General features: G+C 33.2%; 1 protein-coding gene across 1 annotated transcript; it reads left to right on the top strand.

The window, feature by feature from the left end:
- The first annotated feature begins 23,530 nt into the window (after positions 1-23,530).
- LOC146720939 (aminopeptidase N-like) lies at positions 23,531-27,589 on the top strand. Its single transcript, XM_085487622.1, has 3 exons — positions 23,531-23,701; positions 26,483-26,938; positions 27,484-27,589. Exons 2-3 carry the CDS (start codon positions 26,616-26,618, stop codon positions 27,587-27,589), a joined length of 429 nt encoding a protein of 142 aa, XP_085343748.1. The 5' UTR covers positions 23,531-23,701; positions 26,483-26,615.
- Positions 27,590-27,609: the final 20 nt, after the last annotated feature.

Here is a 27,609-nt window from a genome sequence, read left to right as displayed (position 1 = left end):
TAAACTTTTTTATAAACAGCTCTTTCATAAAAATGGAACTTTTCAAATCAATTTTAATGTGATACCTGAGCTTGTCGACTTTTACAAATTTCAGCAATATCAGGTCTAATATGTGATATAGCTACCCTTATTTCTTCATCTATATTAGTAAGTCTTTCACGTTTTTTAGTTTTTATGTTGGTGACCGTTGAGAAACCGAGCTCACACAAATACGATGTTGAAAACTGTAATAAAATTTTCAATGCTTTTGTGTAGAGACCTGGGTATTCAGCTTGGATAGAAATCCAAAATTCCTCAAGAGTTATTTCACAGAATTTTATTTTTAAAGTACGATCTGTTGACAAGGCAATTAATTCTTCTTCTTCTTGTAACGAAAATTCCCAACTCGATGTATTAACTGTGCCAAATGGATTTCGTATCCAGTCAAAATTTTCTGTATTTAAAGAAGGAAAGTAACTTGTAATCTTTTCTTCCAATAGTGTTAAATGTTCTATTATAACGGAAATAATTTCCTCGACATTTTTATTATGAAGCGAAGTAAACATATCTACTGTATTTTTTTCTGATATGCGATTTTTCCAAAAAGATATTTTTTTTTGAAATGCTGACAGTTTGTCAGTGGATGTCAAAATATTTTCATTTTTTCCTTGGATACTTGTATTAACGCTATTTAAATAATTAAAAATATCAGCTAAGTATGCCATTTTAGAACACCAAATATCATTTTCAAGACATTTTACAAAAGCATCTGTAGTTGTACCTTCATTTTGAAAAAAGGCCAACAATTCATTCTTAAGTTCTAAAACTCGGCATAGCACTTTACCTCTGGATAACCATCTTATTTCAGTGTGCAAAAGCAAAGATTCGTATTGAGCTTCCATAGATATGCAAAGTTTTTTAAAAAGGCGTGTTTTTAAAGGTCTTGATTTAATGTAATTTACCATATGTATAACTTGGTCTAGTACAGATTTTAATGTTGCTGGTAATGTTTTTGAAACTAGAGATTCTCTATGCAGAAAACAGTGCGTAAATATAATATTTGAGTTTCTTGTCTTTGCAAGAGTAACAAATTCTTTAATACGGCCTACCATTGATGGAGCACCATCCGTACAAATTCCTACACATAGCTCCCATGATATTTTAAATTTTTCAAAATATGACGTAATAGAGTCAAAAACATCTTGTCCTGTTGTACGTTCAGTAAGTTCTCTACAGCATAGAAATTGATTCACTATTTCGTTTTTGTGAATGAAACGAACGAATCCTAATATATGAGCTTTACCGCTAATATCAGTGGACTCGTCAATTTGTAAAGCAAAATATCGTTTAGAAAGTTTATCGACAACTGTTTTTTCAATATCATCTGACATATTTTTAATTCTATTTTTTATTGTATCGTTAGAATGAGGAATTTTCATAATTTCCTCTTTTGCTTTGTCGCCAAACATAATTTTTACTATTTCACAACATGCTGGTAAAATAAGAGACTCTGCTATGGTATGTGATTTTAACTTTACAGCAATTAATTCAGCTACCTTATATGACGCAAGTTGTGCCTTGTCGGAAATTTTAACAGTTTTTTCAAAATGTTTTACTTGTTTAACTTGCATGTCCATCAGTTTTTTAAAATAATCTTTAGTTTTTGAAGCAAGATTGGCGTGCTTCGTAGTAAAGTGGCGTTTCAACTTAGCAGGAGCCATTGCGCTATTAGACAGTTTTTCTCCACATATAAGACACTGTGGAATTTGACATTCTTCCTCACCGGTCCAAGTAAAACCCAAATTTAAATATTCGTCCGAGTACTGTCTATTAATTTTTCTTATTTTACTACGTATAATTTTGTCTTCTGTATGACAAGTATTTGCAGCAACATCATTACTACTACTTCCACTTGTACTTGCTCCATCATTAATATTTTGCTCAGTATCACGTTTCCGTTTAATAATAAATTTATTCATTGTACGCTATTACGTTGATATAAATTTCTTTCTGAAATAATAAATTTTAACTAAAAAATGAAAATAATTATTAAAGTTATTTATTAATAAAAAATGTATTACCTGATCTTATATGTGAGAGATCTAAGTTAAAGATGTTATCAATTATAATGTTTATACACAACACACAAACCAAATACACATCAAAAATGGACTTTGTCAAATCAAATGAACGACTAGAACAGAGACGCTTAGAAACGTTTAGATAGTTTACTGAAGAGCTTACTCGAAAATGCAAGTCGTATCTTGTCTGCATCGTCAACAGACGCAGCGACAGTCGAAACACGCGATCGGCGGCTCGGCCGTCGAACCTTGAACGGAAGGGGGAGGAGGGGAGGACAGTAGAGGAGTTGCCGCGTCGCTTCAGAAATCGGCCTGAATTGCCTTGAAACCGAAATGTGCATCTAGTACCGAGCATTATCCTAACTAGTACGCCGCGCTTTTGCGGAACACTTGTAAGAAGTTCGCGGAACACCGGTTAAGAACCACTGATCTATACCATTGATCGTTTGTACCAGGGGTTGCATCATTTCTCCTCTCGAATAATCCAAATTTATTGATAGACATTTTTTTCAATGCTTTGTAAAGTGTCACACGATGAACTGAATAGATTGTCGGGAACCTTGTTTAATTTATAATAATGCCCGCTTCCCGCAGTTCCTCGATAATCGACAAGATCTCGTTGTCATGCGCGTTGTTGCCAGCTTAGTGCGAAGCATCGAGCAATCGTAGGCGATCCACTAGCTCGTTGGGGTCGTCCCAGTGCACGTAATCAATCTTATTGTTGGTTAGCGTCATAGCGCGAGGCATTCCCATGCCAGATTTTGGGTCGTCCGATTCCACCCGCGTCAACGGTGCGATTATATATTTGTACTTGTCCCCCTTGCTACTCTTCACACGGCCTTGCACATCAAAATTGCGTTTATGCGCATTTGTCGCCAATAATATATGTTTGTATTTTTGCAAATCATCCTCCTGGTAATCAGGTCTTTTCTTGAAGATCAACTCGTACAATCCGGGCGTTCCAATGTACCGCGTGTCGCCTATGATTATATTGTCATCTTTGTCAATCGCGAATCGCTTGTTTCCGATGCGCATTTCATTCTCGTCGAAATAGACTCCGTATACATTATCAATTTCTTTCTTCTCATCAGCACCGAGGAGAGCGTCCATGTACTTTTGTCCTAATGGCCCCCAATCCTTTCGCATCATTTGTCGACCTTCCAACGATCTTAACCAGTGTCGAAGGGATATTTCGGGCGGGTTACGCGTGGTTTCGAAAACATTTTCGTCTACGAGTGTTTTGGGTATCACAGGTTGTGCGTTTTTCGATGTAGATGTTGTCGGCAATGAAGCGTCCAATGGCTTCGAAATATCATATTTTCTTTTTTTCAATGTCTCCTCCTCCTCCTCTTTATATCGCTTGATGGTTTTATGTTTACTCTTTTTCGGTGTTTCCCCCTCATACCGTGTCTCGATCTTCACACCGTCGTCGTCGTCGGTGTTAGGCTCGTTTTTCACCGAAATCGTCGCGTTGTCGACAATCTTTTGTAGCGGCTCGATAATAGGTTTAAAATGAGTCTTGACGGTGATATCATCATCGATCTTTCCGGTCTTCAGAGCGCGGTGTTTCTTGCGGATCGATTCGGCCGTCTTCGCAATCTCCTTGGCTACTTTTTCACGCTCGCGAATATTATCAACCATGTCGGCAGCACTCTCTCTGGAGTTTCTCTCGATCGGGAGGATTGTTGGCGACGACTAATGGCTCTGCGGTATCGCGAACTCGTTAAATCCTTTTCTGTATCGCCCGTTCGAAAGCGAGCTGTCCTTGTCTATCACTAGAAATCCATACTTTTGTTGCCAACATGTACGACATAACTCACTGAAATCCTCATACGACATGTCGGTATTCACGTGATCGTTGTACACGTGCTTCAAATTGGTGGCGTCCTGTTTAAACAGGATTAGCAGGTTCGCGTTGTCGCGTATAAGATGTTTCGGTATTCTCGCGTATGTCTGACAGAGATAAAAGCAGTCGATGTTCGAGTGGCGCCCCATTGAGAAGTACTCTCTTATCGTATCTTGCTTGTCGCATGCCACGTCATCAAAGACAAAAATTGAATTTGGATAAGCCTCGCTCGGTGGAATGACGTCACTGTTATTGGAGAATGTAAAGTAGCCGATTTCGTCAATCGGCGTCAATAAATCTTCCAAATAGCGATATTTCGGCTGTTGCAGCGATTTAGAGTACACGTACACGTTCTCGAAACGCACACCGTGCGGACTTTCCAGCAGGCTTATCAACACGTTGGTTTTACCGCAGTTTGAGGGGCCGCAAACAATCGCGCGTATAGTTGTCGGTAGTATCGTACCGTGTTTGCGCACACCTTCGTTCACGCTGCAAGCGTACTCTGTCGTCGTAATTCATCACTCGTATCGTCAGAGGTTGTTGCACGAATTTCATTTTCTCACTCCCGATTTGACCTCCAACGTCCGCCTATTTATAGCTGCGCGGACTCGCGCTTTGCTCAGTAATGTCTAGAGATTGCAACGGATGTCAACGAAAATAGGCACAGGTCTATTAAATCGTGCGATAAACGCACTTCCGGTCGAGCTTCATATTCGCGGCTATCAATTTTGCGGCCCGGGAACTCGTTTGGAAAAGCGATTGGCTAGAGGTGATCAAGGTGTCAACCCATTGGACGCGGCGTGCCGTGAACACGATATAGCGTACTTTCGGAGCAGCGAACTCACCGAGAGACACGCGGCGGATAAGGTACTCGCCGAGAAAGCGAAAACTCGCATCGTCGCGAAAGACTCGAGTCTCGGTGAGAGAGCCGCGGCCGCAGTTGTCTGGACAGCGATGAAGGCCAAGACGAAGCTCGGCATGGGCTTGAAAACGAAAAAGAGGACGAAGAAGAGGAGGATACTTTCGGCAGCGAAACGAGGCGGATTTTTGCCGATTTTACCTAATGCTGGGCGCGCTCGGATCCCTGGTTGGCGGAGCGGCTGGCGTAGCAAAAGCGGTAAACGACAATAAAGCCGCGCAACGTCAGTTGCAAGAGATACTACGCCACAATCGCGCCATGGAAGGCCGCGGACTGTATCTCGCCCCTTACAAATATGGACGAGGAGCGAAGAAAAAAAAAAAACGTCAAAAAAACGTTAAAAATGCCGAAAGGTGTAACTACAAATGTGCAATTGCTACAACTTGCAAAACGTATGCACATTCCATACTTTAGAGGTGTATTTATGCGCAATAATTTACCGATAAATGGCGCGCGAGAAAATGAGAGTGGTATCGTTAATCTAGACAGTACAGACGGTCCTGGCACTCATTGGGTGGCGTATGCTAAAAGAGGAATTCGCGCAATCTATTTCGACAGTTTTGGCAATCTTCGACCACCCGAGGAATTGGTGCGATATTTAAATGTGCCGAAATTGGAATACAATTACACCTCTTATCAAACCTATGATCAGAGTATCTGCGGACAGTTGTGCTTGCAGTTTCTCCGAGAGATTGAATTTTAGTTCAACTTGCAGCAAATTTAAAGACTGACATTGCGCTATTTAACTCAGTTTTGTCAACATGTCGCTAACACTAACATTGACTGGGAAGAGTAGCGTTCTCGCGGCGACCTACTTTCCGCCCATAGATTTGAGCGACGCGGACTACGAGCTCGGTCTGACGGATTTTGAAACTTATCACACTATATCGAATGTGAATTCCTCGAATAATAAATTTTACTACGGCACAGACGATGCGGAAATTACGATTCCCGAGGGATCGTACGAGCTGCAAGCGATACATGAATTTTTGAAACGCGCACTTTCCCGAAAACATAATGCTGTTAGCGATAAAGGTGTCGACGATGACGATTATCCAATCGTGCTCCGCGCTAATTACAATACGATGAGAAGCGAGATCAAGTGTGCCTACAGAATAAACTTTAGCATGCCCAACAACATTGGATCGCTGCTGGGATTCTCGAATCGTATACTGCAACCGCGAAAATGGCACAAATCGAACATGGCGATTAATATTATCAACGTGAACATTATCCGCATAGAGTGTAACGTGACCGCGGGTGCATACAGCAACGATAAACTCGTTCACACGATACACGAATTTTCACCGAGCGTACCACCAGGATATAAGATATCGGAAACGCCGGCGCAGATCATTTACCTGCCGGTCTTCGTACGGAGCATTACTGATTTAGTGTTACGCGTTACTGACCAGGAGGGACGATTGCTCGATTTTCGAGGTGAAGAGATAACAATTAGATTGCACGTACGACGGCGGGCCACCCTCGTGCGACGGGATGCTCGTGTTGAATAAAGACACGAAGAACACAATCAGACCAGCAGCAACATCATTCGCTAATATCAAATCAACTACGAAGAAGAGACTCACCTCGTCAAACGTTGCGTTTTTACAATCTTTGGGATTTGCGGTGCGCGCCATCTGAACAATGACTGAGATTCTCAACATCGAGGAAGAGCCAGTCTTTGACTGATCGCATCGTCAAGATTGAGACTCACACATACAACCCGTTTACCAACACAACATTTGGATACAGCGACGAGATAAGAATACCCATACAACAACAGGATTTATATACATTGCTGTATGAGAGTTTCCTCTACATCGAGGGAGAACTGCGGATAAATCATCCAGTTGAGGGATCCAATGTGATGCTGGGAAATAATTGCGTCGCATTCATGTTTGACGAAATTCGCTATGAGCTCGATGGTGTGGAGATTGATCGCAACAGAAATGTGAGAATAAAAAGTCTGCTGAAAAACTATGTAACAATGTCATCCGACAGAAGCGTGATTATGCGAAATGCTGGCTGGGATAGCCCGACTACTGTGAATGGATACTTTAATTTTTGTGTGCCGCTGCACATGTTGCTGGGATTTTGCGAGGATTACAAACGCGTTGTTATTAATGCGCGTCATGAGTTGATCCTAATACGAGCGCGCAACGACAATAATTGCCTGTATGGCAATTCTGCACTGGAGCCTGTGATCAACATATTCAAGATACAATGGCGAATGCCACACGTGTTGTTGAGCGAGATTAAGAAGCTGTCGATGCTGCGCGCTCTGGAAAGCGGACGTTACCTCAGCATGGGTTTCCGCTCGTGGGATCTATACGAATTTCCGCTATTGCAGCGTACGACCAAGCATTCGTGGGCCATTAAGACCGCGACTCAACTGGAGAAGCCGCGATATGTAATTTTTGCTCTGCAGACGGGGCGTAAAAATGTCATGTCCGAGGATACGAGTCGATTCGACGACTGTAAATTAACCAAAGTGAAACTCTATCTGAACTCGGAATGTTATCCGTACGACGATATGAATCTGGATTTCGATAGAAACAGATGGTCGATTCTGTATGACACGTATGCGCATTTCTGCAAAAATTATTACGGATACGAGTATCTCGAGCCGAGCCTCACCATCACGCGGTTTTTACAAAACGGTCCGTTTGTGATTATCGATTGTTCTCGACAAAACGAATCGGTCAAGAGCGCAACGGTGGATGTGAGATTGGAATTTGAGTGTAAGGAGAATATACCTAATAATACCACTGCGTACTGCCTCATCATGCACGATCGTGTGATCCAATACAACCCGTTGACCAACGTTGTGCGCAAAATCACCTAAAAATGTTTACACAACTACGCGTGTGAAAGAGGGGGAGGAGGATACATAATCAAGATGATGTGAGATGTCTGATGTTAGTGAAGTAATACCTCTCGACTGACTCACATCGAAGAGATCATGTCCGCACCAACGTTTGTCGACCTGCAAGGATTTATACTAAACAAACAATTTATCGTAAAGGAAGCGGCAATCCTGAGAAGAGGATATATCCTGTCGCACTATTTCTTCGCATGCCCTGTGCCATGGAGCGTGCTTATAAAGTCGGAAAGGCGTCAGGCCTCGTGGCTAACTCAACATCATCACAGCTTACAATGGGAGGATGGAAATGTTCCATACGGCATGGCTCAGCGCTTGATTACGGCAGCTATCGTTGGCATAAATGAGCAAGAAGACGATGAAGAGTCCTCTCTCGTGTATGTAAAAGGACTCGAAAAGCGAGAATGGCTGGCCGAAATAATGGACGATGCAAGCAGCGGTTTCACCATTGAGACCTTGGATGCCATATATGAAGATGTACCTGCATTAAATAAGTTAGATCCCACATATACTCTACGGTGTAATAAACATGTAAAAAATTGCATGTTACAAAATGTATTTAAATTATTTAATTGGTGGTCGGCCGCAAAATCCAGGCTTGGATCCGACGATCATCCGTTTTTTGAATAAACATATTATTTACATACTATTCTCTTTGTTATTTTTCCTAACCAGATATTTCTAAGAAATTTTTTCTCCTAATATTTTAAATATTTCTCACGCAATCGTATTTCTAAGAATTTCTTTTACCCCCACTACTTTTAAAAATTTCTCACGCAATCGTATTTCTAAGAATTTCTTTTACCCCCACTACTTTTAAAAATTTCTCACGCAATCGTATTTCTAAGAATTTCTTTTACCCCCACTACTTTTAATAATTTGTCTTTCCCTCCAGAATATATTTCTAAGAATCCCCCTCTCCTAATATTTTAAATATTTCTCTTTGTTCTTTCCCTCCAGATATATTTCTAAGAATCCCCTTCTCCTAATATTTTAAAAATGACCGTTACTCGATTATTAGTACTTTTATACGATCAGTCTTTCGTTGACCGTTCTAACTGGTGGTTCACTTTTTAATACCCTCGAGAAAAATATTCTGCACCAAAAAAGCAGCAGCATGAATTACTACATGCCGAGACGCGATGAAACGTGCGAGAAGAAATGCGACGAGTAAGTATAACTTTTTCTATTTTATATATTTTATATTTTTTCTATTTTTATATTTTTTTATGAGTTATAATTTTTTTTTTTCCTAATTTAGTTTTAATTTCTTTTTCCTAATTTTTTTACAGCGTTTCGCTGGAGTCTCGTGCGGTTCGTATACTTGGAAGACGATACGCATTGACGGCAACGGAATTCAAATTCCTCGAAATCGGCATCAGAGTGGATCCGTCGAGTTACGTGGAGATCGCCATAGGAGATCATCGGGGAAAACAGCTATTACTATCTCTCGAAACGTGGAAAGGACTCTACGAGCAACGCCACGCTATTCACAATTACCTGAACAATGACTTCTCCTCCAACAACGATGTGTATAATTGTATAAGTGTCGGGCCGCTAACAGTGCGATTTCACAAGATAAACGGCACCAAGCTCATAAGTCTCGAATCAGCGGACGTGCGCATGATGATGGTCGAATCGACGTTACATCGTATGTTCGAGCTCGATTCATGTATCGAAATAATGTACGATCGATTGACGAGGCTCATCGCAACGGTTGATATCAAATATACTCAATTCTCTAATATTGCATCCACTGTAACGAATGCGAGAGAATTGTCGAATGCGATACGCGCTAGCAATGCCTTCAACATGCACCAACTTGTCGATTGCGAGCTGGTGGCTTTAGTTTTTAATATGTAATAAAACTTTATATATAATTATGTATTAAATATAAGACGAATAAATACTTATATGTATATCATGGTGTACTTTATTTGCGCGCCACCCGTTACATACTTTGCGAGAGAGCAATCACTAGAAAAGAAAGAGACAGCGCGCGAGAGAGAGATCGGATGTGGCGGCGAGAGAGAGAGAGAGATTCGACGGCTCGCGGCGAGAGAGATTCGGCTCGGGCCTGTGGCGAGAGAGAGACGGCGAATTAAGACGCGAGAGAGAAAGAAGACGGGCTGCAGCGAGAGACGTACGCGAGAGAGAGAAAAAGAGAGAGCTTTTAAAATAATTTTTAATAATTTCTTTATATTTTCCTAATATTTAAAAGGGAACAAGAGGTAAGGACATTTTAATCTAAAATAAATACACTCATTTGATAATAATATTTTTTTTAATCTATAAAATATGTGTAAATTTACATTTGTGTGTGTGTGTGTGTGTGTGTACTTGTGCATGTGTTACAGAAGAGATAAGGACCCCACGGTTCGTCACTTCCGCGGTATTTATTGACTCCAAACCCTCTCTACTGTGTGTGTGTAAATATAAAAATAAAAAATAATATATGTAAAATACAAAATTAAAAAATATAAAAATATAAAAATAAGGATATAAATGAAAAATAAAAAATAAAATAATTTACATTATGGACGATTGGGGTGACGACGGTGATTGCGACGGTGTTTGCGACGGTGATTGCGACGGTGATTGCGGCGGTGACGGCGGCGGTGACGGCGGTGTAGGCTGAGGGCTAACATCGTACAGGTCTGGTAGAGTGAAAAGCTGCACCAGACCCCAATCGAGCAGGTCGGCCTCGTCGTCGCCTCTTAAAAATGCGTCCCAATCGAACATCTCTGGAACCATTATTGGAACGTATGGTTCATCTGTAAACATAACAATTATTAATTTAAAAATATAACAATTATTAATTTAAATATATAATACAATATTATAAATCACACTTTTTCACACTTTTAACCTCAGCCTATTTTCGCTGACATTCGCTGCAATCCCTGATCATCGGTGCTGGACCGTCAATATGCGTTCGCATCCACGGCCGATTGTAATGTTCGAGGCAACGACGATATGTCTGAACCTCCGGATCCGTCTTGATATGCTCCGGAAGCTTGTCCCACAAATGCTCTACGAAATATCCGCACTTTTGCAGTAAAACAATCTTCGGAATATATTGTAACTGTTCGGCACTTAAACTGAGAATGTCGGAAGCACTTGATAGTATTACAAACATCTTGAATGAAGAGAGCGTGCGCTCGCCAGTGGTACTATGGCCCGGCAGCGGCATCGGTCCTCATTATATATCCCCGATCAACCCTTTGTTCGTCAACGTACGAACGAGAAAAATTTAGATGACGTAAATTTTCAGCGCTTGTTTTGTTTATAAATTCCTGCAGCCGCTGGTTATCGGCGCTGGTATTTCTTCCTAAGATAAACAATAAAGAACCGCCGCTTATTGGGGAGGTACCGCGAGGGTGATATACAATCCCATGCAAAAACATGTCGCAGGCCGCAAGCGGTGAGATTGCAGGCAACGAGGTCGCAAGCGGCGAGGTTGCAGGCAGCAACTTGTTCGCCCTGAAACTTTACCCGCTGATATTTCTTAGAAATATATGTATAGATCATGTATCAACCCCCTTGATTGTCCGGCGTATGCCAAGCGGTGGGCCCTTCTTAAAATTTGATTATCTTAGATTTTCAGAGAACTGATTGTTGGCGCTCGGATCCAAGCGGCCCTTCTTAGAATTTAATTATATTTCTTAGAAATATACAGATAACGTATGGGGGAAGAAACGCAACCCCCTTGATTGTCGGCGTATGCCAAGCGGTGGCCCTTCTTAGAATTTGATTATATTTCTTAGAAATATACAGATAACGTATAAGGAGAAGAAACGCAACCCCCCCCCCTTCCCCCTGATTGTCGGCGCTCGAAATGCGGCAGCCATTCGCAGAATTTTTATCTTATCTTCGGAGAAAATTTATGAAAACTTTGATACCGCTCAAAGACGCCGCTTATCTTTGATACCTTACAAAGACGCCGCTTATCTTGGATTCGAAAACTTAGCTTATCTTGTTTATAAATATATCAGGTAACATGATCCCCTTATCTTATCTTGTTTATAAATATATCAGGTAACATGATCCCCTTATCAGGTTATCTGATATGTTTATAAACAAAAGATAAGCTTATCTACTGATAAGACCCCCTCCCCCCGCGTGACGTCACCCCCCTCGCCACCGATTCCCCCCCGCCCCGCACCCCCCTCATTGCCCCTGAGTTAGAACCCCCCTAGTATAACTACTGAGAGTTTTATTTACTGTTAATAATAGATTAGACAAATTAATTAAAAAAGGAAAAAACAAACTTCCTATCAGTAAAAAAACAAATGTAGTATATAAGATTTCTTGTAATAATTGTGATTCCTGTTATATTGGGCAAACCAAACGTCATTTGGAAACACGAATTAAAGAGCATAATTCGAATATTAAAAAACATGATACTTTTCATTCGGTTATCAGCAAACACAGAACGTTGTTTAACCATGATTTTGACTGGTCAAATGTGTCCATTTTACATAATGAAGTACATGTAAAAAAGAGAGAGATAAGCGAGATGATTTTCATGAAAAAACAAAAGAATTCCATTAATTTGCAAAGGGACACTGAAAACTTAAATGATATGTACGATACTATCTTGAATGTATTTTAGATATCGGTATTTTTATTAATTTTAATCTCTCCTATTTTATTTTATTTCCGTTTTTATTTAAGTAGAGTTTATGTATAATTTGTTTTTACCATTTATGAAGTGTTTTAGAAGCGTCCCTAGGTTTATTTATTTTGTTTATTTAATTTTATTTTATTCGGTTAAATTCTATTTTTCTATTTTTCTTTTTAATTGTGTTATTTATTCGAAGAGCTTGTCTGTGTGTCGGTTTAATGTAAAGTTATATGTCAAAATGAACACTGCTGTTCTTTTATTACTTTCAAGTTTGTCATATTCTGATCGGTTACAACAAACAGACACTATGATCATTTAGTTTACCATGTACTTTAAATTAACAGGTATTGTTTAACACTTTATTATATGTATGATTTTCTGTATCCGATTTTTACTGATAATTTTATAAAAATAGTAATTAGCTCTGTTAAACTTAATAATTGTAAACAAAAAAGGGCTATAAGAGCTATTAAACGTAATACAGTTGACAGTTGATATTAATAAAATTCTTTTAAACCAAATAATAAATACATAAAAAATAAACATTTTGCGAACGTTTCGGCTGACATTTCAAGCCTTCTTCAGCACAATAAAATAATTTGAATTAAAAATTGAATTATAATATTAAACATTAAAGACGGTTATTAACAATGTCAAGATAATATATATATAAAGTCAGCTTTAGATCTCGTTACATATGTTGCTAAACAAGTCATCGTGTCTGACAGCCACCATTACTGATACATACAGAGTTCGAGCGACCATACCATGCAGTCACTTATGAGTATAGACTTCCTGATTTACTGGTCAAGGGAGATATCTTGATTAAATCTTCATGTTGAAATATTGTTAAGCATTAAATTGAGATCTAAATAAACAATAACTGATTATTCATTATAATCTGCCAAGTAAAATGTACTACACACTCACTCAAACAAAATGGTGATTATTTTATAGAAGTTTCAAGTATCAGATCCGACATATTTTTAAATGTTTTTAGTGAAGACAAAACAAAATATCCAACCTTCACAACTCTCAGATATCAAATGAGACAGTAACTCGGTGTTTCACCTTTTTATATCAAGGTTAGTTTTTAAACCCTGATAATTTTGGCAGAAACTCTATAATGTGTTATTATATATATCAGGCAAATATTCAGTATCATTTTGTAGATTCAATCCATTACCTTGTCTTTTTTTATAACATTTCCGATATTAGTCTTTTGTTATAATACGGTTCTTTATCTAAAATTTTTACTTCATCCCAGTCAAAATCATGGGAGAACTCTATTCTATGATCAGTAACAACTGATTTATTAGAACAATTTTTGTTGATGTGTTTTTTATGTTCCATTATCCTAGTATTCAAATTTCTGCTAGTCTGACCCACATATGAGGCATCACAATTTTTACAGTTGATTTTATATACTACATTAGTATTCGCTCCTTTAGATATTTTATCTTTATGTGTTTTTATAAACTTCTCTAATTTATTCATATTTACATAAGAGAGTCTAGTGTCAGCTTTTTTTGTGATACCTATCAATTGTTCAGTAATATTCGGTAAATAAAGTACAGTGAAAAACAAAGAAGAGTCATTTGACTGACTTAGACTGTTGTTTGGAATATTATTTCTAGTATAAATTAGAGTTTTTAGTCTATAGTTAATTGTGTCAAATATGAATTTTACCGGATAATTATTATTGATTAGGATGTTAATAATCATTTCTATATTTTTTTGATGAAATAAGGGATGTGATAATAAAATTACTCTATCAATCAGACCGACAATTGTGCCTCTTTTTTGACATATAGGGTGTTGCAAAAGAAAATTCAAATACCTTCCAGAAAACGTAGGCTTTCTAAACCAATCGTAAATAATTTTATTATTTTTTGATATTAATTTGATGTCCAAGAAACTCAAACTATGGTTTTTTTCTTTTTCAATTGTGAATTGTATACGTGGGTGTAACGAATTAAAAGTATTTAACGTATGGTCAATATAATTGTTAGGTACTGACAAAATAAGGTCATCTACATATCTATGGAAAAAAACCGGTTTATAGTTAAGTGAATTTAGAGCTTTGGATTCCAAATCTTGTAACACTATATCAGCAACTATGAGAGGAGAAAGAGGGGAATCCATCGGAGGTTCCATAAGTTTGTTTGTATATAGCATCGTTAAAAGTAAAAAATATAGAGTTTAATATTAGACTAATGCCATTTAAAAATTCCAATTTACTAAGACTGCAATTATCAGTAATGAATTGCCATCTCTCCGATAAACCTTCCAATACTAAGTCTACCGGTATATTAGTAAAGAGTGACACAACATCTAATAAAATCAAACTCGAATTATTCTCTAACTGTAATGTAAAAAATTTTTTCACTAATTTAAAACTGTTTTCTGTATAACTACCAGTTTTTGGAATACTTTTTATTAATATCTTGTGTAAAAAAACTGCTAAATTATAAAGTGGTGTATCAATAAACGAGACGATAACTCTATAGGAACAATTAATTTTATGCACTTTCGGTAATCCATAAGCTCTAGGAAGATTACCATCACTACACGATAAATACATGTAAGTATTAATTGATATTAAACCTTTCTTTTTTCATCTCACTAAAATATCATGGAGATTGGAAATTATACTATTTGTAGGGTCGTTTTTTACCAAAATGCAAGTATCTCTATATTTAAAAATGTTTTTAACCTCCTCTAAATATTTGTTTTTATCTAACACCACCGTAATATTTCCCTTGTCAGCCTTTGTGATAATAAGATTCGGGTTTTTCATCTAAAAATTTTTTAGTGTTTACACTCAACTCTAATAAGATTTTATTAAAACCGTTATCTGGATATCGGTATTGATTAATCGCATTCACCACATTCCTAGATTTTTCTCTAACAAAAACTTTTTTATCAGGAGGCAGTTTTTTTAGATTATTTTCAAAATATTTTATGAAATCTATGGTTAATTGTACCCTACTATTATTCGGGAGACTAAAGTTTTCACCTAATTGAAGCATACTAATTATATTGTTTGGTATCTTACAATTAGTATTAGATAAATTAAGAAACCAATTATTATTATTTTTAAAAAAATTCGGATTAGAATCTGGAAAAGAATTAGGATCGACATTTACTTCAAATTCTTCTCCTTTATCATTTAACTCCTGTTGTTTATTGATAATTTTATGTTTTTTTAACTGAGATGTATAATTTAATTTTTGTAGCCTGAAGAGGACCTAATTTGGGGTCGAAATGTTGCGTCTTTTTTAATAAAAGATTTTTCATCTTAGCCAGTGTCGGTCAATTAATTCTTTTTTATCTTTATTATAAAAAATTAATCTTAATATTAATATTTATATAAATTTATATTACATAACTATAAAATCGTGCAACATAATTCAGCGTTCTTTGCTAATATTTTAATAGACTTAAAAATAGTGCAAGATATGTCAATCTAAATTGTAATTCATAATTATATTTAAAAATCGATTTTTCCCGCGAATGTTTTACCTAGGATGCAGCAAACTTACGGAACAATTACTTACGCCTGATCGTGTCAATTATAATTGTTTGTTCTCGCAAACGCAGCGAGTATAGCCGCGTTAAAAGTTCAATGGTCGTTAAATGTTGCCAAGAAATTTTTTTTGGTTTGTGGAAACAATAATTTCGCGAAATTCCTTGTCAAGAAATATAACTTTTATTATTGCGTTTTGTAAGTAATCAATAATTTATATTGAATTAAGTATGAAATATATATGTCCAGTGTTGTGCTTAGATGATTTTAAAATTAGCTATAGATAAAGATGAGATAAAAATATATAAATTCATCTTAGATAAAATAAAAGTGATTTTGTTTTAAATACATCTAGATAAAAGATAAAAGTATATGACAATTAATTAGATAATTTTCTAGATAATAATTTTTAAGACTGCTGGTGCAAACACAGTTATAAAAAAAATGTAATTAAGAAAGGCACATAAAAATATATGTATTCATATTTTTATTTATAAATTTTTATCGTTTACTGCTTAAGTTCTACTATTTAAGTATTTTTAAACGCTATGATTCTAAACCAGAATTATCAAACTTTAATTAATTATTTATGATTTTATTAGCGACTTCATTTTAATCTCTTGAAATATTAATAATTTTTAAATACATTTATAATATGAACAAAGAAATATATATTTAACAATTTTTAGAATTACATAAACCATGAATTTAACGAGGTACATAAAAGAATCAAATATGAAGGAATTGATGATAGTAACGATTTTAGAAAATGTTTACGACAAGAAGCTGTAAGATGGGCATGTTTTCTCGGCGACTCCGAATGTAAGACAGAAGCCAACAATAAATTAAAACAACAGTTCCAAAATTCTACAAACCACAAGTAAATATTGTTATATATTTTTAGCCTTTCTTAATCATTCTTGTAGATATCGTCTATAATGTTTAAATAATTTCATCAAGAAGTCCATATATGCTAATTTTTAATAAGAAAATTTAATTTTTTTTTTATTTCGGTCTTTTGCCATGGTAAAAGAAATGGACATATTGTAAAGGTTTGATGATAACCAAAGATTCGAAGAATCTGACACTAAATTTACAGAATTCTTAGCTTGTACTGAAGATACTAAAATAATTACTGACTATTTAGAATATAAATCTAATAATATAATTACTATCTATTTAAATGATAAACATACTACACAACAACAATATCAATATCTTCTTAACAATTTTTTACATATTATTATGAAGCATGCAAAAAATTAAATTATCCTGGATTACATTTTAGATAATTTTGTGATCATAAGACCAAAATAATATAACATATTTTTATAAACATTTTGTACAAAAATTTATTATGTGTTTAATATATTTTTCGTTTTTAGAAATGTTGAAATAACTGCAGCATTAATTATTATTATTAATCATGTATATTTCGTAAATCAAACTCAGGTAAAAATTGTACATGTTTATATAATATATGTATGTATACAAAATGTAATAAAATGCGATATTAATAATTATTATTTAATGTTTAAATAATTTTGATAATGTTATAAAATCTGATAAACAGAGAATGTCTCTTAGACGTTTCTCAAAATCATTTTTGGTAATTAAATATATCATTGCAAGTCCTTCATATATAAAATGTGAACTAAAACCGAAATTTTTCTTTGGCGTTATCTCTATAATCTCTAAAAACTCACCTTTAAAAAAAGGTAAAAAAAGGCGACCAGTTAAGGGCACGCCATTAACAAAAATTATCCATTGCAAAACCATGTAGAATCCTATCCTATTGCAAACCCATGTAGAATCCTATAAAAAATTAATCATTGCAAACCCATGTAGAATCCTAGGCAAAATTAACCATTGCAAACTCATGTAGAATTATATTAAAAATGATCCATTGCAAACTTATGTAGAATCCTACATTGCAAACCCATGTACAATAGAATTGTATGAAAAATTATCGATTATAAATTCATGTACAATCGTAACAAAAGTAATGAAATAAAAAAAAAATTGCGCCAAGTGAAAGTAGAAACTTGTACCAGTGGAAAATTAAAGTTGCAGACATATATAGAGTCGTATAATGAATTAGTAAAAATTTAAATTTGCAAATGTAGAATCGTACCATAAAAAAACTTATCTTTTAAAAAAAAAGATAAACAAGATGCCAAGTCCATGCGCCATGTAAAAAAGAAATAAAAAAATTTTAGTTAAAAAAACTGGGCGCGCTGCTAAGTTTCAAAATTACAATGCACCTTAAAGTAACATTAATTAATTTAAACACAAAACATATTTTAACTGTAATGAGTTTAAAAGTAACAATTTAATTTTAATATTGTTAGAATATTATTTAGCAGCGCTCCCAGTTTTTTTAACTAAAATTTTTTTATTTTTTTTTTACATGGCGCATGGACTTGGCATCTTGTTTATCTTTTTTTTTAAAAGATAAGTTTTTTTATGGTACGATTCTACATTTGCAAATTTAAATTTTTACTGATTCATTATACGACTCTATATATGTCTGCAACTTTAATTTTCCACTGGTACAAGTTTCTACTTTCACTTGGCGCAATTTTTTTTTTATTTCATTACTTTTGTTACGATTGTACATGAATTTATAATCGATAATTTTTCATACAATTCTATTGTACATGGGTTTGCAATGTAGGATTCTACATAAGTTTGCAATGGATCATTTTTAATACAATTCTACATGAGTTTGCAATGGTTAATTTTGCCTAGGATTCTACATGGGTTTGCAATGATTAATTTTTTATAGGATTCTACATGGGTTTGCAATGGATAATTTTTGTTAATGGCGTGCCCTTAACTGGTCGCCCTTTTTTACCTTTTTTTAAAGGTGAGTTTTTAGAGATTATATCATTCATTTTTGTATATTTTTATGACCGGAATAGAACAATTATTAAACATGTTTATCTAAACTTCTTTGCTTAAAATGATGTGTACAATCATATCCTAGAATCCTGATCATTCCTCCTAAAGCACCCTATTTATATAAATTTACCCATATGTGTGTGTGTGTGTGTGTGTACTAATGTCGAGCATTTTTTATACATTTTCTATTAAATTTAGATAAAAGTTGCAGGATTTCGAAAAAGAAAAAGTTGACACAGACTTTTTCCTAAACGGCGATTTTCAAGGTTATTAAAAGGTCACTTATATTTTCAAAATAGAATTACCTTAATTTTTCTCATATAAATCGATTCCTCGCAATATTTACTATAAAAAGTTGTAAAGGTATGTAGTTTTTACATAATCTTACCTAACTTCGAAATATTACAAATATTTTATTGTATGAAATATTTCAGTTTATGTAAAATTATGTTAACTATCTTTTAAATTATTCACTTTTAGCCATCTTACCCTTACAACCTTTTATAGTGAATATTGCAACAAATTGGTTTATATATATAATATATATATAACATCAGTTATTATTAATTGATGTTTACATTTATTTTTAGACTTACTAGAGCTCTAATGCTCCACATTTTTTGCAAAAACTGTTTATTCTACAGATTTCAAATATGCTTTTAAATGATGATTGAATATTTCCTTTTTTTAATTATTTTTATTATTATTTTTCAATCTCAATCAACTTTTATAACTTTATGCCAGCACGATACAAATACATGTGTCTTTATTTTTTTTATTATTTTCATTATTATTTTTCAATCTCAATCAACTTCTATAACCTTATGCCAGCAGGATACAAATACATGTATGTCTTTATTATTGTATCAACTCTTGTCTTTTCCATGTAACCATGTCTTCATAGTTTGAATTATCCCTTCATCTTCTCAATCTTTCGCAGAGATTTAATTAATTAAATACACTTCACACGAAATAAAGTTTGCTGGAAGATATACAGCAAACGATAACTGTAAAAACATGATTACGTGGAAAGAACAAGAGTTGGTACAGTAAAGGCAAGTAAGTAAGTACATGTAATGTATCGTATTGGCATAACGCTATATCCGCGGAGCAGATAATGTGGCTGTAGAGGTAGTCTGCAGTGCAGCTAATGTGGACGTAGATGTTGATTGAGATAATTGTCTAATATAAAATAGAATTTAAAATTTAGTTTAAAAAGCTGTTGCATATATAAATGAAGTTTATTTTTTCTAAATTTGGAATATGTTTAATTAATTAATTTTTTAAGTCTATGTTTAATAAATTTTTTAAGTCTGTATTCAATAATTTTATTCATTTGATAAATACATGTATGTCTTTATTTTGATATGTTTAATATAATTAGAAATTCATTATTAATTAGATATGTAAACTATAAATTCATATATAATATTTGAAAATATATGTGAATATTTAAATTTTTATCTTCTCCTTCCTCTCCTTCAATCTCTTTAATATCAATATGTGTATGTGTGTACACGCGCGCACATTTGTACGTATTTATTTAATTATTGGATAGTTGAGAGTACTTAATTGATAAAAAATTATGACAATAATAATCCTTGTTTTTTTTTCTTATTATTTACTCAGATTTTTTTGTCTATCTTATAAGATAAACACTTTAGAGATTGAATATTTCAAGTAAACTAATTGTAAGTAAATTTCACATTAATGCATATAGATGTTTAATCATGAATGTACTGAATAAGTACCAAGACGAACAGTGAGTGAGTAAGTGAGAATGAGAGAGTGGGTTGTGTGTGTGTGCGTGTGTGTGTGAGAAAAGAGAGAGAGCGAGAGAGAGAGAGAGAGAGAGAGAGAGAGAGAGAGAGAGAGTTAGCCACCATAACCCCGCACGCTGCCGATCATGAATGTACTAAATAAGTACACCAAGACGAACAGTGAGTGAGTGAGTAAGAATGAGAGAGTGTGTGTGTGTGTGCGTGTTGCGTGTGAGAAAGAGAGAGAGAGAGAAGGGATGAGAGAGAGAGAGAAGAGAGAGAGAGAGAGAGAGAGAGAGAGGAGAGAGAGAGAGAGAGAGAGAGAGAGAGAGAGATAGAGGAGAGAGAGAGAGAGTTAGCCAACATAACCCCGCACGCTGCGATATGGCGGAGCGCCACTATCGCCATCTGTTGTAAACGTGGCGAGATGGACAAATTACCCACTTCATGCATCTTGCATGTGTTGTGTACGTGTGATATATGTGGTGCGCATGTGTTTGTATACGTGTGAATACGTGTAGCACGATACTACTATGTATGCGTGGTCGATGATGATAAATGATGATGATAATGATGATAATGATGATGATAATGATGACGGGGGACGTTTCTTAATAGAAATTTTTTCATATTTCGACTTTGCATTTATATATCTCTGCCTTACAATCACGTAGAGCAGAAATAAAGACACTTTTATTATATAATTCGAACTCAATCTATCGATTAAGGTCTAGTATAAACTCGATTGCTTCAGCCATTATTGAGGATTCGAAATATTATAAGACTCAAATGTCCTACTCGCGTTAAGATACCAACGGTGTCTCCGCTACGCCCTTAACTGGTCGCGAGACACTAACCGTGTTCTCTTGATATAACTTTATCGAGACATTTTATAGTGAACTGGATATGCGAGTCTATCATTATTTTACCTGGCGAATAGAAGAAAAAAATAAAAAAAATCAAATAAAATTAAAAAAAGAGAAATATTACAAATAAAATAGTACAGTACATTGTTATTTAAATTAATAAATTATTTAATGCAATCAATAATATATATATATATATATATATATATATAATAAAAAATAAAAATATATCTTTTATTTCAATTCCAATTTAATTCTAGACGCAAAAAGGTGATATCAATATTGTAAATACATATGTAATGACAATAAAACAAAAAAGATATACGGATATATTCTTATGTTTACTAACCTGATTATATTTAAAGTTTGTTTAATGTGATATATTTAACTCGAAGAAATGGTATTTTACTTATTTTTTAAAAATGGTATTTACTTATTTTGTGCAACCGGCGCGCAAAAAGTCGCCCTTTATATGCACATGATGGGATTTTAGAAAGGGCTCCCTTTCCACGCACCGGTCATACAAAATATCGTTAGCCAACATGTGCGGGTCATAAATCGGCCGATCGTGCGGATTGTCATACTCGGCTTCGCCTCGTGCTCCAAACTTCCACAGCCGATTTATCACCCGCACTTGTTAGCTAATATACTATTCAATGCCTAAAAGCGACTGCAACGTGCTATATCGAGTTTATTCTGACACGAAATTCAATCAATACTTATATTTCTATTCGCTTTATCAATATAAATAATGAAATAAATAATTTGATTCACATTTCCACGATTGTTCTTCTTCTGTCTCGGTGTACTCCGGATTCTTCCTCGGTACCATATCCATTTTCTGTAGGAGACCAACCTCTGCGTCCGGGAACTATATCCTCGTAAAAACACTTTAAAACATTCGCGTTACTTTTTTTTCGTCTGCGACATGTGGCGACGCCCGGGTTTTAAGTAACACGTTTTCGACGCGTTTCGATACGCGAGAATATAGGAGCGTTTATTCACGCGGGAATAAAACCGATGCTCCGTTTTCACGTCACCACTTTATTCAAGGCCCTCTTATCAGAGGCTTCTCGAACGACGATGGCGTCCTCGCGACGCACTCAGAAGCCACTGATATTTTCGAATTTTACTATATTTTATATTCCAAAATTGGTCACTTCACTATATTTTATATTTCACTTATTCCAGAATTGACCCCAACACTTCACTATATTTTATCTTTCACTGAACATTCGGCGAAGAAATCGCAAATATCGCGCAAGAACATTGCCGATTATTTATCAGCGCGTATTTCCACTACCGAAAATTTTTTAATTACATATTAAAAGGTTGAATGAGCTCCTAAAAGTAACGGCACTTTTTTGTTATTCTAAATGTATTACATACTTACTCAACAATTACAATACTTGCTTCTATCCGCTAATTGTAAAAATTTTAGCGCTTAAAAATGCGGCATTTTGTTTCTTTAATTTTACTATTAGATACAGAGAGCTAGAAAGATTGGTTTCATGTTTTTCGGAATAAATGATATAAATTTATAAATGGTGCATAATTTATATGATTAATTGCACAAAATTTGAATATGTTTAATTAAGACAACTATTAAACACAAATGCTGACATACACACAAATATATACATATATACAGGGTGTCCGGTAACTAACGGACCAATGATTAAGAGCAGATTCTCTGGCCAAATTGGAGACGATTTTTCCTTAGCAAAAATGTTGAGAAGTCAATAATTTTCGAGTTATAAGCGATTGAAAAAAATGGGTCTTTTGAAAATTAAACGTTTTGGAGTTAAAAGTCTAACATAATTACATTCTTCAGTTAATTTCAATAAAGTTTACTACAATAAAATCTTAATTTGAGGCTTAGTTATAAAGATACATAATGACAAATATTGGAAAGTTGTAAAAAATGATGACCTTTTTCGACATTTTTGCTGAGAAAAAATCGTTCCCAAATTGACCAAAGAATCCATTTGTAATCGTTGGTCCGTTAGTTACCGGACACCCTGTATATATATATATATATATATATATATATATATATATATATATAACGACCTCAGAAGTTTTGTTGACCTATCATATTTATACATATATAGAGAGACTCAGTCAGTCTTTTGTGGTCTGTCGAACCGTATCGTGGTAGATATAACGATTGTAACAAAGTGTGTGTGAACATTTTATATATTCTTCCAACATTGCATACTGCTAAAGCATTAATTTGTTGCCGTAAAACAAAAAAAAATATATCAATATACTTTTGCATTTAACATTCTGTTTCAAAATATTGGGTAAGTCAAACTAAGTTAAACATATAAAAACATATTGTCTACAAATATAAAAAGATTTAATTATACAGACATTTAATCATGTAGTATAACGGAATTTTAAAGAATTTCCAACATTTAAACATAAATAAAATAGTTTTTTTATTTTTAAATTTTAATACAGAGATAATTTCAAATAATATCAATATTATATTTTACGATTGTAACGTTAAAATAATCTTGAACCACAAAAGTTTAATATCCAATAAATTATTTCTGAAATTTAAAATTACTACAATTACATAACATATAATAAATATTATAACAGACACTTTTAATTATCCTTTCATTATTTGATTATTAAAATTCTGCTTTCTAAAATTTGTCGTTCTTTTTATTTTTTTATAAAAAAATATCTGTGTGTATTTTAATATTTAAAATAATTTTTAAATTGTGCGACATTGAGTAAAATAACTGTAACAACGATATATTATAAAAAATATGAACGAATTATTTTTAAGTGAAAAAATAATTATAAATACAACACATAAAGATAAGTAGTATTCTATTAATCATATAAGTTAGAAGTAGACGAAATACTAAGTAATTTACGTAAAATTTTTGACGTAAAATCTTTGATATAAAACGCACAAATATTATCTGGCTTACAAAGATTTGATTCAATAAACATTGATAAAGATTATAGCTTTAATACTTAATCTAAAAAAATTATAATAAGTAGTTGAATCGTTAATTATACAAATTTGAATAATTATATTTATTAATTTAAAATTATAGTATAAAATGATGAAACATACTAATTGTCAATCGAATGTAGAAATCCATAATATTGTAAATTTTAAGCAATTGTTAACGCATCTATTTTGAGGTTTTTAATTTATATTTAAAATATCTGAAAAAATCTCATTATATATATAGAATGTACCAGAAAGAGTAGTAAACCAGTTAATAGTAGACTTTTGAAATCATTTGGAGTCAATTTTTCCTCCGCGAAAATGCGGAAGGAAACTATCATTATTTGCATGTTCCCAAATTTGTCATCATGTATCTTTGTAATTAAATTGAAATTCTAATAAGAATGAACTCTATTTGAAATTCATTGATGAATGTGATTTTGTTAATATTTTATTTCCAAAGAACTTGGTTAGCGAAAACCATTTTTTTTCAATCGCTTATAACTTGAAATTTATTGATATTTTGACATTCTTGCTGAGGAAAAATCGTTTTCAAATGATCTCAATATCTGATTGTAAAAGGTATATTGCAAGTTTTGGGACATCTTATATATATGTATTATGTATATAATTATTAAGTTTATAATTGATATAATATAAAATTAAATTTATGTTAGCTTAATTCTTGGTGAATGTTCGTTTAGTGTTTATAATACACAGTTTAAGAGAAGAAATAAAAAAGAAATCAAACATAATAATAAACATGTATATACTCTATCTCTCTCTTTCTCTCGCCGCTGCTCAGTATTTCTTATTTCTACTTCTCTTCTTATTATTTTGAATGTAAACACAGGTATATATGTATGTAGAAGTAATGGCTCTTGTGTTTATAAAAGTAATTTGCTTCAGACAACTAATACTTATATACTATAATTTTTTATGTTCTAAATAATATTCGGTAAATTTTAAATGTATATAAATAATTTTTTGACAATGAAATTAATTATTTAAAGATAATATAAAATATATTGTAATTTTAATATTTTTATATTGCTGTTAATTAAAATATGTGCGACACTGAAATACATATATATATATATATAATTTCATTTATAAAATTGTGCAAATGGAAATTTACACTTTGTTTCCTCACCATATAATATTTTACTAGTTAGGATTTTCAGTTAATAATATTAATACTTTTTGTATTTATTTTCTTATTTATATACAAGAATTGTTTAAAGAGGACATCTAAGCTATATTTAATTTTATTATTTATCTTTTGTTCAGAGTGTTTTACAGATCTAAATAAATATTCCCTTTCTCCGACATGATGATATTTTTAAAACTATTATTAAGTAGCGGATTAATTTTATCGCTGCGACGGCTTTCACTCGTAATGAATCTTTATGCTATAAACCATCAAAATATGTAATACCAATGCATTACGATATCATGCTTTCAACATTTATTGAAGGAAATATTTTCTATGGGGAATATAATATCAGCATATTCGTTTCGAAAAAAAATGCAACAACATATATTTACATTCAAAACAATTATGTATTAAAATATAGTTTTATTTACAAATTTGGAAAAAAAATCATGAAAATGATACTATTTATAAATCGACATATAATATTAAAAAGACACAATTGATATTTCCTTTATGGATGAGTTATCACCAGGAAATTACATATTATATATAAATATTTGGGTACTGCTGATAAAGGCTTCAGAATATTCGACATTAAAACAACTGTTGATAAAGAATCCATAATATTCGACGTTTAAAAAAACTGCGTAAGTAAATAATTAATGTCAATTAATATATAAGAATACAATATATTAATAAAAAGAGTACAATATGCAATTACATAAGAAATTGTAATTAATATACTATTTATGTATTAAATGCCCCAAAAATTATTATATATCGCAAAATTTAAATCTGAAGGCAAACAATCTTTACATTTATTATTATAATAATATATAATAAAGTCATAAAATAATTTGCATTGACGCATATAACATATATACAGTTTTTAATTCTCAATATCTTAATGTTTGTCAAAAAAAGTTTTATTAATTTATGTTCTTTGAAATGTAGTTGGATAGCTACTCCGCATTTCCAGATAATAAGCGCTCAACAATCGTTTCCATGTGAGGATCAACAGGATTTATTGTTAGAAGCAACTTTTAACATTTCTATAGAATGTAAGCAATGCACGGCTTTGTCAAATATGCTATTGCGAAATACGGAAGAACATGCGGATAATTTGTTATGGATACACTTCCATACCACACCTGTAATGCTGCCTTATCTTGCAACAATAATTGTGTCTAATTACCTATTCCCACTTAAGACCAAAATTGAAATCATTCACATGTGGTGCAGAAACGAATCTCGATTTATAGAATTTGCAAAAAATGTAACTATACGTATCACGAGGTTTCTTGAATATGATTGGAGAGCTTTCTCCATATTGGAATCGAAGGTGGATTATGTCGCAATTCCAAATTTCCATGACAAAGGCATAATAGTTTTCGGACTTGTTCTTTATAGGTGAGAACAGGTGCTTCAAATTAGCATTAAAATAAAATTATATTTATATGCACAATTATAAAATTTGAAAAACATGTATATCTTTTGTTTCTGTAAACGTTCAAAAAGTATAAGGAATTGCGAAAAACAATTAATTTTAGTAGAATTAAAGTTTATTCATATTATTACAAAGTTAAAGTTTACTATTTTAATAAGTATAATATAAAGGGTAGAAGTAAGTATGCTAAATCGTTACCCCTCTAAAGAAAGATGTTAAAACTGCAATAAAGCTATAAAAAGAAATGACATTTTTTTTATTTATTTCAAACTATTGTTCTTTGTCAAACGATATACACATAAATAGAAATTTATCGTTGTTTCATATTGTAAATTAGAAAATAAAAAAAATTATTATTTGGTACGATTTACAATACTGAATTTGCTAAATTGTACCCATGAGTTTGTAGATCGTACATCTAACAATTAACTTAAAATATTGTAACAAAAAGTAAAGTTGTATTTTCTATAAAAGTTCTCAATCTTAACATTTTAAATATAACTTTCAGGGAAACAGATATCATCTACGATAAAAATTTATATCCTATTGCTCAGAAAATCGAAGTAGCTCAATTAGTAGGACGTAAAGTGACACAGCAATGGTTAATAACATGATGAACAATCCATTACTATCG

Source organism: Nylanderia fulva, unplaced genomic scaffold, assembly GCF_048542155.1.
Source record: "Nylanderia fulva isolate GAGA-0341 unplaced genomic scaffold, ASM4854215v1 Scaffold580, whole genome shotgun sequence".
Lineage (NCBI taxonomy): Eukaryota > Metazoa > Arthropoda > Insecta > Hymenoptera > Formicidae > Nylanderia > Nylanderia fulva.
The sequence above is the reverse complement of the archived record's forward strand: the minus strand, read 5'-3'. Positions and strand labels throughout refer to the sequence as shown.